Below are 20,774 nucleotides of genomic sequence, written 5' to 3' on the forward strand. Positions count from 1 at the left end.
TCCAAGCGAATCTCATTAGCATCGAGTCTGTCTTTAATATTTCCTAACCAATGTCCGTTTTGTCTGTTAGTGTCATCAATTGCCTTAAATTTTCCCTCCATATAATTCATTATTTTTGATAGCATGTCTTTAACTTCATTCTGTCTTTCCGTATGAGTTTCAACTTTGTCTACAGGATTCGGACTATTACTGTTGCATTCAGTTTCGTATGATAAATTTACATCTGTACTAGCGTTGGCGACACCGTCGTCAATACTTTCCTCTTTTACAATAGTCATCTTTTTACACAGGAATAAACAAAACACAACAAATTTATCTTTTCTAAAGGATACTAAACTATTTTACTCACAGTTTACTTATTTTCTTATAAGGTCTTCTTTGTTGATTGGTGCGTGATGGAATTCACAACACTGAAACACTACACTTATATGAATATTGCTTTTTTGGTTGCACAACACTTTACGCTTTTTTCTTCTTTCGTGACTTACTGCGCCATTATTCTTGCTCCAGTAACTGCATTCCGATGTCTTGAAGGTACCAGCATACGATTTCCTTTGTCTTGAAGGTATCAGCATACGACTTCCTTGAACATTTTCATCCAGGATGTACGAATTCTGTCGTTTTCTTCGCAATCTCGGTGGTAGTTTATTTCGGTAACATTTTCAATAATCCCGGACGACGCCCCCATATTGTACTGGTTGTTACCTATCTCGTTTCTTGATAACTGAATGATGTGGAATCTTTCGCGGTATATTGTGGTAGGACCACATTCGCACCACGTGTATGTAATTGAGAATAGTACGAGTAGTTCCAGCACAATTTCATCAAGGCTTATTTATTAGTAGCTGCTGAAAGATTACACACTGCAGATCTCGTTTGTCTAGGGGTTTTGTCTGCAAAACATTACTCTAACAAGCATGGCCTGGGTTTTCTTCTTGTTTGAAATAAACACTACCGGATTCGAATTACTTTCGGCTAAAAATAATATTTATTCGTTCTCTTTGTTTAGTAACTACAATATTTTCACTTCGAACATTGATACCCTAAAAATGCATTATACTGTACTGGTCACTTAAACACGTCCATCTCCCTCCAATACCGACAAAGAAGTGGCGGGCAAGCCAACATGTGCCCGGAAGTTGTAGACATTCCTGCATCCCAGATTCTTTGGTCTTCTGACCTTAATACACTCCAAAGACACATATAAATAAATACATATAAATATACAACATTTAACATCTCAAACAAATCCATTATTTATCATAAAAGAAAATATTCATAAATAAATAAATTAAACACATTGTATGGCAACATAATGAAGTTACCTTAACTCTCTACTGTGGGCATCGTACTTTTCGCATGAGATAAACTTTATCTCTGACAGTTAATTACATTACAACATTCTAGGATCTTGTACTTTGGAGCACATGGAAACAATTTCATTAGCATAATCAAAATATCCACGGGTGTACTGCCGGTCTACAGTGTCCAACGGGCACAATATTTTGGCACTCATACATGTCGCCATCATCAGGTGAACTGACGGACTGAGCTCCTGTGAACGTGCCGGAACGGAGTTCCGTACGCTATGGCTGCTCAGAGGGAACTGGGTTCAGTCGCGGCGGAAGCCGATTTAAATACCCTCCGTCCGCGGCGTGCTCCCTCCGCCGTCCGCGCCCCGCGCCACGGTCACGCAGTGGAACAGATTGCGACGGTGTCTGAGATGACGTCGGAGTGATGGCTCTGTCCGCCGTAGTCGTCACAACTATACGTTTGCTCGATTTACTCTCGATTAACCCAATCGCTGGTTCCCAAGCCGTGGTAAGATTATAGCCACAGTCACGGTTTATGAGGTCGTCATTGGTGCGAATTTCGATGGACTCTCTAACAACGCTGTCCCAGTATCTCGACGTCTGTACCAGAATCCTCGTGTGTTCATACTCCACAGCTGCCACTACCCTTCATGGAGGAATTGGGTACTTAAAACTCTAGTACATAGGGTGTGCATTATCTCTGACGCAGAGAGTCTACCCCAGGAATTGGAACATCTGAGAACTGTATTTCAAAAGAAAAAATGGGTACTCAGAGTGGCAGATTCAACGTGCTCTCCGCCCAACCACTCACTACAGCACAACCTGTGGAGATGGGTGAAATCACGAGGCAGGAGGTAGGCACTGCGTTTATTCCATATACAGGCGCACTCTCGGGGAAAATCACCCGCATTTTTGAGAAACACCGGGTTGGAACTGTGTTTTGTCCTCCGAATAAAACGTGCTCTGGTGGGGAGCGCCAAAGATGACCTCGGTTTGAGGAAGGCCGGCGTGTACCAGATTCCGTGTCAATGTGGCAAGTCGTATATTGGTCAGACGATGCGTGCCATCGAGGATCGATGCCGTGAACACCAGAGGCACACTCGACTGATGTATTCGAGCAAGTTGGCGGCCGCTGAACATTGTTTGTCGGAAAATCACGCTATGGAGTATGAACGCACGAGGATTCTGGTACAGACATCGAGATACTGGGACAGCGTTGTTAGAGAGGCCATCGAAATTCACACCAATGACGACCTCATAAACCGTGACTGTGGCTATAATCTTAGCAAGGCTTGAGAACCAGCAATTGGGTTAACCAAGAGTAAATCGAGCAAACATATAGTTGTGATGATCACGGCGGACAGAGCCATCACTCCGACGTCATCTCAGATGCTGTCGCAATCTGTTCCACCGCGCGACCGTGGCACGGGGCGCGAACAGTGGAGAGAGCGCGCCGCGGGCGGAGGGTATTTAAATCGACCGCCGCCGCGACCGAACCCAGTTCCCTCTGAGCATCCATAGCGTATGGATCTCCGTGCCGGCACGTTCACAGGAGCTCAGTCCATCAGTTCACCTGACGATGGCGACATGTATGAGTGCCGAAATATTGTGCCTGTTGGACACTGTAGACCGGCAGTACATCTGTGGATATTTTGATTATCAAATATGCCGGGAGAAACTCAAGAATCAATTTCATTAGCATATTCTGTTGTGCTCATTAGGTGAGATGCATGTGGTAGGAAGTTGTGTGTTCATTCCCTCGTGGTGGAATGTGACTTCTTAGATTTTGAGGTTAAGGCTTCCCATGACATCTAATGATTTTTGTTTTCTTTTCTCCGTGCACATTAATAGCTGTATTGAGTGAGGTGGTGTAATGATGAAGGCCCTTTACATACACTCAAATGAAGCATAATTAAAATCCTTTTAAGCCATCTGGATTTACATAAAATCATTTATATTCTACATTGTGCTGCTACAGCTGTCAATACTTCAACCCACTGTGAGACTGAATATTATGCCAAGTCTGACGATAGAACGCTAGTGGGTACAAATGCAACTGCAACGTAATGAGGCATACCCAAGCCAAAGTGAGTCAGCGTGCATCGTACCTCTAAATAAGTAAGAGACAATTGCATTTCACTTATGTATGTACACGGTGGCCATTGCAACAAATGACAAGTTACTGTGAGCTCACAGTAGTATTTCTTGTCTTTCATTACTGATCACATTAGTGCATTGGTACAGTCCCTGGTCTGGCCTTTGAGAGATGCAAACCATACATTGTGCCACCTTTCTAGATGTTGATCTCCTTTGACACCTCAGTCCACATCAAACTCACCGACCCCTTCCACACCAAAAAATCTCCCCCATACAGCCTGGCCACCTGTGGTAAACACATCTGCAGTGATAAGAACTCCTTCGCCCAGTATGCTTAAGGCCTCACAAAGGCCTTCGCAAATAGGCATAACCCCCCCTCCTCCCGACCTAATAAACAAACAGCTCTCCCGTGCCATACCTCCGCACACACCTGATCCTCACATCCATCCCAAGAACCGACCACAAAGAAGTGCCCACTTTGTCACCCAGCACAACCCGGGACTAAAACAACTGAACCATGCTCTTCATCAGGGCTTCGATTATCTATAACCATGCCCTGCAGTGAGGGACATCTTACCTAAGATACTCCCATCCCCTCCCAAAGTAGTGTTCCACCACCCACCAAACTTCCACAACATCCTAGCCCATCCCTATGCCACTCCCATCCCGTCTCCTGCCACAGGGATCATACCCATGTGAAAGAACCAGTTGCAAGACCTGCCCAATCCACCCACCCAGCACCTCCTACTCTAGTCCCGTCACAGGCTTATGTTACCCCAGCGAAGGCCGGGCCACCTGTGAAAGCAGCTATGTTTAGACGTGTTCTGCTGCAACCACTGCACAGTGTTTTACATTGGTGTGAAAACCAACCAGCTGTCAACCAGAATGAATGGCCACCGCCAAACTGTTGCCAAAAACAAGGTGGACCACCCAGTGGCACAACATGCAAGACTGTAATACTGCTTCACAACCTGGACCGTCTGGATCCTTCCCACCACCACCAGCTTTTCTGAGCTGCGCAAATGGGAGCTATCCTTAGAGCACATCTTTCGCTCCCACAACCTCTCGTCCTAAACATGAGGTAACTTACTATCCCCCTTGTGTGTGTGTGTGTGTGTGTGTGTGTGTGTGTGTGTGTGTGTGTGTGTGTTTGTTTCACCTACAGCTGGAGAAAGGAATTTTATTCCAAAAGCTCTGTTCCTTCCTTTTGTTTGTGTATCTGCCGATGGCACAGTGCTTCTGCCTTTCGGTGAGTCACTTCTTTATTCCTATATAATTCGTAGATTTCAAAATTTCTGTCTCACCATCCAGATATTGGTTTTGCTTTGTACCCTTAAGTTTTTTAAGTAACAAAAGCAGTTGCTGGAAAAGTTCCTTCGATAAGACGTTGGCCAAATGTCAGTTTCAATTCCTCTGTCTTCTGACCCACTGAGCTACAGCTGCAACATCTGGATTCCACCTAGAATGACTTCATTCTGACCTTCCAGCATTCCGCTTATTTAGTTTTTCAGACCCACACTGTTTTGGTTTTGTATTTTGTCTTACAGGGAGCCACGAAATTTGAATGCCTACGGTGTGTAGTCGTGATGTTACTTTTGTAAACTCGTTTGTTGCAGCAGTCACGACTCCCAGGAACAGCAGTATGGTGAGCACAATAGTCTGCACCATCGTGCCAGTGGTGCTGCTGGCAGTAGCGATTGCAGTGCTGTACTACGTCTACCGGCAGAGAAATCTCAGCCACTTCAACGAGGTAAGCTGTAAGCTTTTTACTCCACTGTCACTGTGTATTTTCTCGTGCCAGGAAACAGAGGAAGAAGAATGTGAAACTGTCTTTGCTTAGAACTGTAGAATTAGTATTGGCAGTTTATTCATCCAAGGATCATTTGTCAATGATATAGAATTTATCAGGTAAAATCAAGGAAAAAAGTAAGTCAATAATTACAAAGAATCGAGTGTATTTGAGGCAATTGGATCATGGAATAGCTGGAGTTGCTGAGATCATATCCCTGAATTTGACAGTCAAATACAGCTTTTATTAAAAAGAGAAAAAAAAGAACAAAGGCTATTATTGTACTTGAATTTATTCCCTTATAACAGTCTCAGTTACTGTATTTACCCTATTAGGACAGGATTATTATTATTATTATTATTATTATTTTTCCAGATTCGTCATTTGAAAAATATGGGATACTCTTATATTCGCAAATTAAAGTATTGCTGCTGAGGTCAACTTAAAAAAAAAAATTGCATTTTGAATAATTTGGGAGGGCAGGGCTCAGCGAATGATATTCACATTCCAAAAGGCTTGAGATTTCCAGATATGCCAAAGTACTTGATACAGTATTGACATTGCTCAATCTATAATGTGATATTCGACATTGTGGGGTTTCTTTTTTCTTTCTTTATGCTCATCGTGCATGTAAAATAGTCAGCAAAGATTTTTAAACTCTTCAAAAGGTCCCTTCAAAAAAGTTTAAAACTAAACAAATCCTGCTGAACTGATAACACTTAAAAATATCACTTTAGGTAACATAGGTCTTAAAACATATTGAAGAAATGGTGTGCATCTGTACAATAATAAAATAGGCCTGTAATAAATACAAGCCGCTAATAAGCAGTAAGAGATCAGTTTGAGGCAACGTAACCCTCAGTCTCAATAGCAGCAATATCCAGGCAACTGATACTGTGCACTTGACAAATGCGTTTCAAGTTGTCAGCATAACAGTTTACGTAACGAGTGAAGAAAGCGAGGTGCCATGTGTAGGGTGTGAACCAATCACAGCACAATAATCACTGCTGGTTGTGAAGTGTCGTGATGTTGAAGCTCCCACATTGCCGGCTTTGTTTTGGTTGAGTATAAACAGTGTGCATTGTGTATGGTATCTACCGCGTGCCTACACTATATAGTGCTTTGTTTTGCCACGGTTAGGAACTTCGGATACTTGGAAAATGTCACTGAAAGGATTTTGTTCGTCTAGTGACAGTCCTTTGCATCAAGGTGTGCCTCTCAGCAGCCAGGTGCTGGAGTTATTGGGAGTTGGGAGTTTTATGAGCAGGAGAAAGAGTATGTAAGAATTCGTGGGCAGTCATCAATTTCTGCCGATAAAGTTGTGGAATGAACATCAAAAACTTCTGAAATTAGCACAAGAACAGTAGTAAGTAAGGGAGTGTTATTGCAAAAGTTCAAAGATGTAGACGTGAGTCGTAATGATTCTGAGCCATCTGGATCAGACAATATATTTTTAATGACCACTGGAAAGAAGAAGAAGTAGAAATAGAAGTAGAAGGAGCAGCCTCACCCTGTCACCAACTTACATTCTCTCCAGGCTGACGCTTAGGCTTACTACAGCAGGAAAAAGTATCCTGCTGATGAAGCAAAGTTACTACTGTCATTAAAAGAAAGTGAACTTGTCAGGGGTGGCAAAAGTCAATAAAAATTGTCCTGAAAAGTACGGGTTTTTGTTACAGAACTCTAGATAGATGCAACGTCCTGTTATAAATGGCACATATTGTTATGGTTTGAAGCATTTTCTTGCACAAAATTGTAGGCAAAGACATTCATTCCATAATATGGCTGGATGAAATGTGGATTAACACTGGGGAAGCTGTTAGTAAATGCTGGCGGATGACACCCCAAGCAGTGGGAATAGGAGTTAATTAATTGTGGTCCATGGAGAATCTTCCAGTGGTGTTGTCCCTGGAGCACTTTTATGTTTATGGTCTAAAAAGACAGGTGTTTACCATGAAGACATGGACCATACATAGTTTTTTGAGTGACTCAGGAATCTTTTAAAACTAATTTCTGTCTCTGCAACAGTTGTAATCGACAATGCTCAGTATCATTTAGTGACACTGAAGAATGCCCCAATCACAAACAATCACAAGAAATTAGAGATCACATGAAGTCAGAGTGCAGTGGTAAAATGCGCGAAGCGTTACTGTGGATATGAGCTTCTTTTGTTTTTATATTCTCTTGTTAAAGAAAGGAAGAGAAGGAAACGTAGTAGGTGAATGTGGATTGGGGGGGAAGAAATGAAAGAGAAAGCTGCCTGGTAGAATTTTGCACAGAGCGTAACATAATCATAGCTAACACTTGGTTCAGGAATCATAAAAGAAGGTCATGTACATGGTCGAAGCCTGGAGATACTGACAAGTTTCAGATAGATTATATATGGTAAGACAGAGATTTAGGAACCAGGTTTTAAATTGTAAGACATTTCCAGGGGCAGATGTGGACTCTGACCACAATCTATTGGTTATGGGCTGTAGATTAAAACTGAAGAAACTACAAAAAGGTGGGAATTTAAGGAGATGGGACCTGGATAAACTGACTAAACCAGAGGTTGTACAGAGTTTCAGGGAGAGCATAAGGGAACAATTGACAAGAATGGGGGAAAGACATACAGTAGAAGAAGAATGGGTAGCTTTGAGGGATGAAGTAGTGAAGGCAGCAGAGGATCAAGTAGGTAAAAAGACGAGGGCTATTAGAAATCCTTGGGTAACACAAGAGATATTGAATTTAATTGATGAAAGGAGAAAATATAAAAATGCAGTAAATGAAGCAGGCAAAAAGGAATACAAACGGCTCAAAAATGTGATCGACAAGAAGTGCAAAATGGCTAAGCAGCGATAGCTAGAGGACAAATGTAAGGATGTAGAGGCTTATCTCACTAGGGGTAAGATAGATACGGCCTACAGGAAAATTAAAGAGACCTTTGGAGAAAAGAGAACCACTTGCATGAATATCAAGAGCTCAGGTGGAAACCCAGTTCTAAGCAAAGAAGGGAAGGCAGAAAGGTGGAAGGAGTGTGTAAAGTCCAGAATGAGATTTTCACTCTGCAGCGGAGTGTGCACTGATATGAAACTTCCTGGCAGATAAAAACTGTGTGCCGGACCGAGACTTGAACTCGGGACCTTTGCCTTTCGCGGGCAAGTGCTCTACCAACTGAGCTACCCAAGCACGACTCACGCCCCGTCCTCAGCTTTACTTCTGCCAGTATCTCGTCTCCTACCTTCCAAACTTTACAGAAGCTCTCATGCGAACCTTGCAGAACTAACACTCCTGGCAGGCACACCTCACGTATGCATGACCACTATCTCTGTCCGCTCTCTCCAGTCTGCGCATGGTTGCTCATTTGCTGTCACTGTGGTAGCAACCCAAAAGGGAATTCTTATATACATTGTTATTGTTTAATAGCTCATCTTTACGATATGAAATGGAAAACTGTATTGGCTGTTATGTGTATAGAGGCTGCTGTTGAAACATCGCTATTGCAGTATAGCCAACCTAACTTGACATAATGCGTGCTGTCGAGGGCACGTTTCACCAGTGCGAGTATAATGGGGCTGAACATTCTCTTTGAGAACAGTCATTGCAAGGTAAACATTACCAGTACCTGCTTTTATCCTCTTCACATAGCACACAACACCATGCAGTAAAAGACAATTTGATGAGGACAACAGTTTTCATGCTTTCTCTGTTCAGTTGCTGTCACTGCCAACAAGCAGCAAAATTGATCACGATACCCGTGCAGTGAAGTAAGAGATCTGATGTTAACACTTTTAACCTGTAATACCCTTTCGATATACTTCAGCTGGCTCTCCAGCTGAGGCATAGGACCCGATCACTACAATCCAGTACCTGCCATCGGTCATGTGAATCGTTGCTCTTCTAAGGTGCCTTTCTTTGCAGGCCACTCCATAATTGAGATATTATCATAGAATGTGTGATAAAAAGAGAAGCACCCAGAGGCGAGTAGAAAGCACAATGAGACTTAATGGGCTGAGAGTATATGTGATCTTATTTCAGTGATTACAAAATTGAGTCAAATTGACAAAGAATTTGGCAATACGAGCCCACATATCAGTATTAGGTCCCATCCCCTCCGGTCTGAATTCGCACACTGATTTTGGTGGGAAGAATGCCATAAACCCGTTGTATATCCTCCTCTGAGGAAAGCTGGATCACAACTGTCGTAATTGGTCCTCTGTATTGTCGATATTGCACTGGTACGGAGTTGACATCCGAGCTGGTTTCACATATTATCAGGGACAGATGTGGGGCTTTTGCTAACAACGATAGTAATTCAACTTCACAGGCGGTTCCATAGAAGCTGCAGTCACACGAGAGGTAACTGGAGGACACAGGATATTAGTGACCAGCAGTTGTGTCATCAGAATTCCCTCAATTACTACCAGCCACGACTCGAAGTCATAACCGATGGCTCCCCGCACCATGACACCGGGAGTCACACCACCGTGCCTCTGTAAAACATTTAAAGAATGGGACTTCCCCCAGGTCACTACCGTACTAGCTGAACGTCGTGCGTCACCGTTCGTCAGCAGTACGTGCTTCCCATTTGCTGCACCACTCCAAATGCAGCCTTTTGTGTTATGGTGTTAATGGCAGCCTACGCGTGAGATACTCGAATAATGAAAATTGAAACGAACAGCTGTGTTGTCATTCAGATGTCCTTTGTGTGAAACATGCTACCAGTTATGACGTGAAAAAGTATCACCTCCGTGCCCCGAGTGTGCTCCGCTGTCGAGGTACGGACCGCAGTGTCGGTCTGACGGAGTAGTCGAATGGAAACAGTACGACTTATCGGGTATATTACACTGGCACGTGCGACCGACAAAGCCGAGTGCGGCGGCCCAAAAATCGAACGAATTCCCTAACTTTCAGTAACGAGCCTATCAGTTATTCGAATACGTCTCGTCCGGCTGCTGTTCCACTGCCCTCGACGGATTATCGGAGATTACACACGAAACGTTAATTCCCTAATCTGGCTGTTGCTAGTTCCGACCGATGGCGTGGGACGACACAGAATGTTACGAGGGGTCCATTACTTTTTGTAGGACAGCAGCAGACGCAGATGTGCAGGGGTTACCAAGTGTTTGGTGCACAGTATGGCATTCCTCCCTTGTGGTAGTCAGGTGTGAACATCCAAAACCTCGACGGCGAGTATGCCTGCCCTCGTGTTCTCCTGCAGTCCGATGTTGTGTCACTGTCGCATCCGAGTGCCCCACAAATGTGAATATTGTACGATTTGACTAGCTGGCCGAAAGGAGATCCAGAATGAGGCACATTTCAGATGTACCAATAAAGCTGCTCTATGCAAATACGTGACCCCTCTGTGTCCCCGTCAGCGATCACTCGACGTCTGACGCTGTTTGCGGTCCTTATGTATCCTACAAGGCGTAGTAACGACGCTAATCATGAGCGACGCTAAAGCTCTCTGGTGGCTGTTCTACTTCTCACAGAGGATTGCAACTTGAGTTGTTTACGTACGCGCTTATGGAATATGCACGCCCAAAACCGCATTGGCATCTGACCGTGCCTTCTAGATGCTTCACTTTTTTGTCATGTGGTGTATGTTTACTGAGGAGAGAACAGATGTTAATATGTGGCCTTGTTGTAGGTAGAGACATGGCATTTCTCTAGAGTAATTTCTAAATCTACATCCATATCCGTATTTAGCAAACCATTGTGAAGTGCATGGCAGAGAGTACTTCTTACACACCAATTATTAAGGGTTCTTTCTGTAGCTTTCGCGTACGAAGCGTGGAATCGACGATTGCCTACATCGCTCTGCGCGCGCTGCAGTTAGTCTAAGAGTGATCTGTACAGGAGTGAAATGCAGTATATTCTTAGATTTGTCACTTAATACTGGTTTTTGAAACATTGTACATAGACAGTCATGGGATATGTGACCTGAGGTTTCTCGTCAAACCGACTGTTGCACCGTTGTCGGGGGCCCGTCCAGGCGCAGTCGTTTTCGTAACACGATATTTCACCAGCATACCTTGCCGTCATCTTCAGGTGATACTTGTAGAATGAATGGGATGTACAAAAGATGCACAATGTAAAGACGATGGCTCACAATCAGCATCCATTGTCCCCCGATATCTAATGCGCCAAGAACCCAAACAGTGTGTTGCCAAATGCTACCCTACCACCTAGTGACTTTGCACGGAAACATGACCGAGGTCATTTCTAGGATGCACACATACCAGGTGACATAAAAACAACATTTGTTCCTTTTTGGCCTATTGCAAACTCGGACATAACAATATACCGTCCTGGAACTTTTCTGACAAAGGGAGAAATATCCTAGAGGCATACAAGGACAACTTAACCCTAGGACGCCTAAGGGGGGGTTCGTTGAACCCACAATTGTTTTATGTCCCGTGCTTTTGCCCAAGTAACTTTCATACTACATATTCCCTTTGAGTTATTGTTTGTTGGCTATTTTATGAAACGTTAGTGTCACTATATTTTACAGAAAATTCCTGCTTTGAAAGAAAAAATAAATAAACTTATTATGGGTCCAAACCACCCCCCCCCCCCCCCCCCCCCACCAGGCTTCCATGCTATAGAAAATTTCCCTTAGTAGTATTTCATATTTCTCATCTCTACAACAATGCAAGTTAGTTTCTTTTTGGTTGGTATTCTTGATATTCACAACAATCGGTTTACTTTCAGAGGAAGTGATTGTTGCTGTCAATCAGCTGTTATTTATCTTGTAAGCTTGCCGTGAGTTAGTGCAGTTCCCTGCTGTTCACACCCAGACTTAGAAATGACTAAAAGAATACATGACTTGTCTTTAGAAAGAGTTCTGAATGAAATTTTAGACGAAGATTCTGACTTGGGGAGTGAAAGTGAATATGAGGATTGTGTTATGGAGTATGATTCAGATCGGGAAAGTGATGTGGATGTTAGAGAAGATGAAGATAGTGCAGCTTCAGGCAATGACCATCAGGATGTTATTGTGGCCAAGTCTGGAAGAAGGTACGTAACCACACAGCCTCGAATTCCTCGGAGGTCTGTTGCTAATATACTAAGAGAGCAGGCAGGAGTAATTCCAGCTGGTGTTTGCCATTCACCTGGAGAAGCCTTGAAGCTACTTCTTAAGCCTGACATCATGGATGTTATAGTAAAACATTCAAATGAAGAGTTAGTTGGGCGAAATGTTACTTTGACTAATGAGAAAGAATTGTATGTCTTTATAGGAATCCTGATACTTAAGGGGGCAAATAAGGACAATTCTGTCAGTGTACATGATCTTTTGTCAGACCTAATGGGTCGGCCAGTTTACAGGGGTATTATGGCAAGAAAACGTTTCAAGGAACTTATTGCAATCATAAGGTTTTATGACAAAAGTACCCGCCAGCTAAGAAGGGAACAGACAAGTTCACAGCAATTCATGATGTTTTCAACAAAGTGAATGATAGGTTTCCACTACTGTATAAACCAGGGGTCCACCTCACCATTGATGAGATGCTCAGCTTGTTTAGAGGGCGCTGGAACTAGTGAAATTGCAGGTAGAAGAAAGAAGTGCCAATGCAAGAGGGTTATCTAACCAAATTGTTCAATCAATGGGGACTATTCTACAAAAGAAAGTCAAAGAAGTGATAACAGAAGCACGTCAGCCTCCCGTAGGGAAAGGTCGGTGCGTATTTGTGTAACAGAAGCTAAAACAAAGAGGCAGAAGTACAACAATCTAATTAAACCAAAACAGTATTGTGGACAGTGTCATAAACATGTGTGTAACACACATTCAGAAAAAATTGTGAAGTGTCTCTCTTGCCTTGCAGTTGAGGACTCAGAGTAGTCTATTGTATATGAACACATCTGTATTTTGTATTGTAATATGTCAATTTTTTATTCACTCAATCCAATATTTATAACAATTACCAACATTTATAAACTGATGCCTTAGTTAAAATACATAAACCATTTTGAAAGTTGTAATTTTTCATCAGTAAAGTTATTTAATACATACTTATGTATTGGAGAGTTAACTGAGAAAGGTGGCGCAAGAGGGTATGGAAGAGAAGCCAGTGATTTTAAGCCAGAGTGCCAGAACCAGAGCCACATTTGCACAATAAGAACATTTGCGGATAGAGCACAGCCGAGAACTGGAACCTCTATATTTCATTTCTCAATCTTAAAGGTGCTTTGGACTCTGTGCCAAGGAAGTACATGTAGGAGGTGCTGGTAGCAAAAAGTGTCCAATAAAATTGGTGAGTGCTGTGAAGAGTGCATATAAACAACCGGTGATAGTGGTTTGTATTTGCTCATGAAAATTCAGGTTAATTCCCAATGGAGGAAGGAGTCAAACAAGGTGATGGCCCTCAGCTCATTAACATCTTTCTAGATAAAGTAACAATACTGTGCAAGCTGTGAACCCACAGTTTGAAGCTTGGAATGTGGAGACTACAACCAGTCTTATCTGCAAAGATTGCAGATAACTGTATTTGTATTGGTGGCTGATACACCAGAAAGACTTCAGCAGGTTGTGGTGGAATGGTATGAAGAAATGAAGAGGAAGGAAATATATTCAATGCACATAAAAGCAAAGTAATTTGGGTTTGAAAACAGGACAGACAGGAGGAAGAACTCAACACATTCTTGAAAAGCCTCTTGAAAAAGTAGACAGTTTTGAATATCTTGGCACTATACTTAAGAAGTGAAGGGAGAATAGAACAAGAGGTGCTAAATAATAGTAAGAAAGAAGTCTCAGTGTACTACTGGACGAATAACATGATAGTAGTGAAGGAAGTATGAAAATTAACATGCAAATTTGCATTGCAGTAATGGCATTACATGGTATGCAGAGTTTGGCACTACGAGAGAAACACTGAAATAGGATTATTGCCACAGAAATGAAGTTCATAAGGAGAGCAGTAGTTTTTATAAGTCACAATTTATGTAAAATTTTAGAATGTATCTAATGTAAACAATGAAGTATTTCATGTTTGGTTATTTTCATTAGTCATGGTTAACATTGCCAGTTACAAAACCCAATTAGGAAACAAGTAAAATCTGTAAATAAGAAACCAAAAGTATCAATTATCTACTGAAATTTATATGTCAGTGCTAAAACCCTGATTTGAACTGTAGATTTGAGGAATATGCATGTATCAAGATGTCCACTAAACCTAAAATGCAGTATGTGAGAGAAGATTGCTGACAGCTAGCAGTACTGTAGCTAGCTTTTGACTGCGAAGTGCAAACTACTGCAGGCAAAAATCATAGTCATCCATGGAGCTGGGAGACCTACATGAATACTGTTAAGGTGTCTGGCTGAGACAGGCATTGGAAGTAGCCGCACCAAGCTCGTTGCAACTGTCAGGCACCTTCTCTTGCCATTTCTGTTGTAGGATCAAATACATCATTGTGACCTGACTGAGGCAGTTACATTTCAGCATAACACTCGCGATCTACAAGAAATGATTAATAAGTAACATTGCCCATTGTAGCACACAGGAGTGAGAGGGCCAATTCCGCATCAGTTGGACCAACTTTATGATTCATCCTCACCTGACCATCTCCAATTTGATGAAATTTTGTGCAGATGTTCACTGTAAAATTTGAGTTGTGCAAAATCAGAGGTCAAGATACATACATTGCAAGGCTTTTGGAGGCTTTCAGTGGAGTGCTCCAAAATACCAACCAAGATCTACAAGAGTTTGGCCTAATTTAAGACAGTTTGAAATCGAAATTGGAAGTAATGTAAGTGAGATATTTGTATTAGATGGGAAAGCTTTTGTCTTCACACTTTTAAAATTTCAGTGCTGTGTCATTCATTGTTTTCATGCTACACGAGGTCAAGATGGGGTACAATCACGGCAATTTTTCAACCCTTTTGTGACTTCAGTAATTTTGGACCAAACAAAGTATATAGATTGTGCTGTAGTTGATCATTACAGAACTTACACGTTTTCAATTTTAGCAAACTACAGCAGTTATTTATGAGTATTCTAGAAGTTATGAATATGTAAACATGCCATCAGAGTTTTTGCATCAAATTTATGCAGACTTCGATGCATATCATGAAATATTAGACCCCCTGTTTTCTTTATTTTTGTTTCATGAGAAAAAGAAAAAAGTTTTTTTGTGCTAGAGAAGATTTAATTTATTCTTGAGACCCTCCGGATAAGATTCAAAAAATAGATTTCGAAATACTGCAGTCAAACATTTGTATCAAATTGCACAGCAGGTAACACTCAGATCACACAGAACTTTGGCATCAAAATGTAAACAACTAGTCATGCCAGGTGAGTTTCTTTGCAGGGTTAATACTCCTGGTGTGCTGCAGTTGACTCACTTATCACGAGGAGTAAGTATTCAGTGAAGTTGAAGTTGCGTGTGAAATAATGGATTTCAATAAATAATGTGTTTAAAGTGTGCACAAGTTACTCATTAAAGATCCCATTATGGCAATTTTTCTAGGTAGTGAAATAACAGTGTGACACAGTGTCTTGTTCTGATATTTGTATAACATACTGATGTTTTTTGGTGAAAATGTTATGTCTGCTATAGTCGATCATTAACAAAATTGTGTTTTTTATCGATTACATTTAATACAAAACTCAGAGAAACTGTCAATCTGGTACTTGAAGTTGTTCAGTATCTACATAAAAAACGAATTCCCGTATTAAAGGAGGAAAAAGCCTCATATACATTGCTATACTTTAAAAATATTTGCTAAGTGTGTCACATTCTTTTGTGTGTAATTGTCAGTTGTGAAACCGTTGTGTCTTAGCATGAAAATGATGTGAGCATAACAGAAATTTTGGTAACAAGTAATATTTTATTGGAAGGGTTGTGGTTAATACTGTTTTCAATTTTTCATGCTGCCTCATTCTTTTCCATTTATGGGAATAGTGGGTAAGTTGATAAATATGCAACAATGCGTGTATATTTGTGTGTGGGTAAAAATACTAAATTTTTATTTTCTGCTTTAGATTGACAGTAAAGGAAAAAAAGAGCTAAATGTCCCTAGTAGTATGTTTTCTCATCAAAAATATCACCAGTGACAATGCAAAATCAAAAATTATAGAATTTTTCTTGTACTTACATTAAGCTAAATAATGACATTTTTATATATTTTCATTATGCTGTAGTGTAGCACAGTACATTAAAGCCAATCCCATTACCTCACCCCTTCCTCACAATGTTAATGTTGACTTCATAAGCCAGATTTGAAGAGATCAGAAAAAATATATTATTTTCATTGGCGCTGAAATTTTGAATTGCTGCGAAAAATGAGAAGCTTGTTCCATTTTTTAAAAGGATATTGCTGTGTCTCTAGTACAAGTTGTAATTTAAATGTAAAAATTTGATTTTGGAAGAAATGCTCAAGATTTACAAATTTAAAAATTGTTTAAGATAACACCTACATTTCCGTTTGTCTTCTAAAAGTATATTAAATGTGTAGAAGATTAACTGTTGATGTAGAAGAAAGGAAGAGAGTTATTTTGAATATTTTCCCTAATGATTTGTGACCTACTATTTGCATCATGCTAAAATAAACTCTAAAATTGTAGTCTGTCCTGCTTAATTTTGACTTCTCGGTTACTGCATTCGTGGTAGGCAGTTGCCAGGTATTAGAAGATGAGTGTTGGTTTGACAATCATATTGTTAGCTGCCAGAGACGTTCTTCCGTTGTCTGCCTTACTGATCATCAAGAACGCTGTTTTCGCTCCATATATATGTAGTCATTAATTTTCTTTTTACATTTCTGTGTATGCCATGTCTAGATCTATACTCTGCAAACCACTGTAAAGTGTGTGGCAGAAGATACCTCCCACTGTATTAGGGGCTCTTGCCGATCCATTCGCATACAGAGTGGTTCTTAATAACATTTAATAACTCTCAGAGTGACATAGATGACACTGAGACTAGTAATTTAATACAAGACACATGGGGCCGCAAATATGGGGGACGTACCCCTAAAGTGGATGGATGTCACATCTGAAATACGGAGGGCATTTTCAAATGTGTGGAGGGTATTTTCTAGTGTGCGCATGAAGGGACAATTGAGCAGTGCTGTTCTTGCATTCATGCAAATGGTGCAAATTATGAACACTTTTTGTAAATGTGATCTTTTGTAAAGACAGAATTTACAAAATTATTGTCATTTCTGCAACCGAGCAAAATTTGTTCATATTATGTCTTTTTTTCCTTTATGTCCCTTCATTTTTTTTTGTTTATGGACATTATTTGCTAGAGAAAACGAAGGTCGTTCACTGATAATGACGCAATGCGGAAGCTTATACTCATTTACTTGTGATGCAATATTGTAGGTTTTTGTTGTGCTATACTATGCAATGAACCAGCGGTGACTGCACAACTGGTAAATAAATTAAGAAATTAATACCTCGCAGTAAACACACATCTGTCTCGTGCAATGAAAAACGTACTGCCCTCTGCATGCAAGACTTGAACCCTGAGCCCCACGCACTAAAGTCGTGCACGGAGCCACATTGACGTGAATATCTGACGCAGATTGGGACGATCGGGTGTGACGAACAGATAGCGTTAACCGCTGCACGTGCGGCGAGGTATGTCGTCTGGTCACATCATCCACTTTTGGGGTATTTCTGGACATTTGCCGCCCCATGTGTCTTATATTAAATTACATGTCCCAGCATAATCTGTTTTGCTTCTGAGGCTTTTAAACATTTATAAGAATCACCTTGTATGTAACAAGGGAAGAATAATTGAATCTCTGTACTTGCAGTAAGTAGATAAATCTGGTCTTCAAAGCCTGTATAGGAGGGATACATAAGATATGAAGTACACCATCTTATTGAAACTAACCGACCAACCCTATATGGTGTGGAACTGACCACTAGATTTCTTGAGAGGTGGGCCTGCCAGCAGAAAAGGAGGCAGGAAGTATTGTGTTGTCAGTAGAGAAGCAATAACAGCAGAATGAAACTTCTTGGCAGATTAAAACTGTGTGCCGGATCGAGACTCGAACTCGGGACCCTTGCCTTTCGCGGGCAAGTGCTCTACCAACTGAGCTACTCAAGCACGACTCACGCCTGTGAAAGGCGAGGGTCCCGAGTTCGAGTCTCGATCCGGCACACAGTTTTAATCTGTCAAGAAGTTTCGTATTATCACACACTCCGCTGCAGAGTGAAAATCTCATTCTGGAACAGCAGAATGGATCAGTCAGGAGAGTGTAGTGACTTTGAATGTGGACTAGTCATCGGATGTCATCTGAGTAACAAATCTGTCTGGGACACTGCGACCCTCGTAAAGTTGCCAAAGTCGACTGTCGGTGATGTTATCGTGCAGTGGAAACAAGAAGGAACGACTGTAGCTAAACTGAGACCGGGCAGACCTCGTGTACCGGTGCACAGGGACCGTCGAGCATTACAGAGGGTGGTCATAAAAAACCGTGCGGAATCAATGGAAGCAATCACTCGCGAGTTCCAGAGTGCTCCCAGCTGACGAGCTACCTCGATGACTGGGTGTACGGAGTTAAAAATTACGGGATTCAGTAGTCGAGCAGCTCCTCTTAAGCCACACATTTCTGCAGGCAGTATTATGCGACGCTCGAGGTGGTATAAAGAGTGATGCCACTGTACAGTGGATGACTGTAAACGAGTCATCTGGAGTGATAAATCGTGGTATACCCTGTGGAAATCTGATAGTGGAGTTTGTGTTTGGTGAATGCGTTGGAGAATACACTAGACTCTCACTAATCCGGCCATTCCTGGCACATATGGGTGCCAGATTAGTGGAAGTGCCGGATTATTGAGTGTCTGAAATTTATTTTATTCATTTATTTTGTTTTTTATTTGTTTTGATAACATAGGGCATATAGTGTACTGTGCTTTATTAAACTGAAGGATACAATTTTAAAACATAGACGATTTACTTTATTAAATCCAAAAATACATTAATTTTCAAAGAAAACTTGGTCTTTGAGTGTAGACTGTACAGTCATATCACTCACTATGAAACATGTCCCTAATTTTTAACTGTCACAATGATGATACGCGACTGTGGCATGCTTTATCTTGCAACTGCTTTACAAGCATTACATCGGTACTGCATGTATCTGGTTGTTGCATAATGTACTCCAGGAAGACCTCGGCAGCTTCAGCACTGGCAGTGTGAGAAATCTTAATGCTCTCTCCTCCTGTATCCTCTTCTTCATCACTTTCATCATTACTTTTTTGCACACTTTTGATTATTTCTTCATCTGTTAAAGTTTGTTCCGAATCACAGTTTTCCTCATTCAGCCACTTAGTAGCACCTTCATCATCAATTTCTTCTGCTCCTGGAAGGTTGCGGAACATGTCAGTGTACAAAGTAATTGATAATTCCGAATTGACTGGCCCATCGCTGTCACTCCCTACTGGATCCTACTTGGCATCAATGGATGGCCACAATTTTCTCCAGCTCACGTATGTTAATTGCTTTCCATGTCTTCAGTATCGTCTCGATAGAGTCGCTTTCACTTTTGTTCAGCAAGGAGGCGAGAAGTGAATGTCGATAATGACGTTTAATTGATTTCAAAATTCCCTGGTCCATAGGCTGAATCAGGGCTGTCACATTGGGTGGGAGAAAGAGTGCTTGTACACGTATACCATCGGACCTTAGAGAAACATCTGAAGGATGACAGAGAGCATTGTCAATTATAAGGATAGCTTTCAGTGGAAACTTTTTATTCTTTAGCTCTTTTCTCACTGCTGATACAAATGTTCATGGAACCACCGAGAGTATATTTATCTGTCCATCCAGGCTTTCTTCTGAGCACAATACTGCACTGTTAGAGTATTTGTGTCATCGTGTTGAAAACAGCGTGGGTGTTGGGATTTTCCAATCACCGTAAGCGGTAGCTTATGACTCCCATTTGCATTCCAACACGCCATTAATGTTACGCGCCGTTTCTGTTGCTTGTAACCACGAGCTTCCCTCTCATTCTTTGCAGCTAATGTATTTGAAGGAATCATCTTGTAAAAGAGTCCTGTTTCATCAGCATTATACAAGGCATTATCAGTTAAATCTTCTTCCTCTATTATACTTATCGTTAGCTGAGCAACTTTCCCCGGTGACTGTCGACTGCCGAATGCCGTGTTGTTTTTCTCAGTATGATAGCCGACCTTCGCTCGCTGCAAACAATTTACTACCGCCAAGTTGTTTGTTAAATGCAGCTGCTTTTTCCTTTATAATCGGGCCACTGACTGGAATTCCTTTGCTGTGTTGTTGTATGAACCATCTGTAAACAGCTGCGTCCAGTTCTTCATTTTCACTCTTTTGCATAACCTTCCGTTTTCTGCATAACCTTCCGTTTTCTCAACACTCTATCCATCTGTGTTGAGTACTGTCAAATAACATCATCTTTCTTTTTGATGTCATAAATAGTTGTTCGTCCAATATTGAACTCGTCAGCAATGGCTTTCTGTGAAAAACCTCGATTTAACTTACCTAAAATTTTGTGTTACTGTATAGAAAGTTACAATTTCAAATAGAGTATATAAAGCATTGTTTAACTAAGAATTGTTGCACACAATAATTCATTGTGCACGTGTTTTTGGATGTGCACTGGATTACTG

General features: G+C 41.3%; 1 protein-coding gene across 2 annotated transcripts in view; it reads left to right on the forward strand.

The window, feature by feature from the left end:
* LOC124719078 (activin receptor type-2A) overlaps positions 1-20,774 on the forward strand; it is a 123,368-nt gene that overhangs the window by 63,955 nt on the left and 38,639 nt on the right. Inside the window, exon 4 of one of the 2 annotated variants that reach the window (XM_047244759.1) lies at positions 5,027-5,160. In XM_047244759.1, the coding sequence (XP_047100715.1) occupies positions 5,027-5,160 (134 nt within the window). The remainder of the gene's footprint in view (positions 1-5,026; positions 5,161-20,774) is intronic. The other variant, XM_047244760.1, reaches the window with a different exon arrangement.

This window comes from Schistocerca piceifrons, chromosome 10 (genome assembly GCF_021461385.2).
Source record: "Schistocerca piceifrons isolate TAMUIC-IGC-003096 chromosome 10, iqSchPice1.1, whole genome shotgun sequence".
NCBI lineage: Eukaryota > Metazoa > Arthropoda > Insecta > Orthoptera > Acrididae > Schistocerca > Schistocerca piceifrons.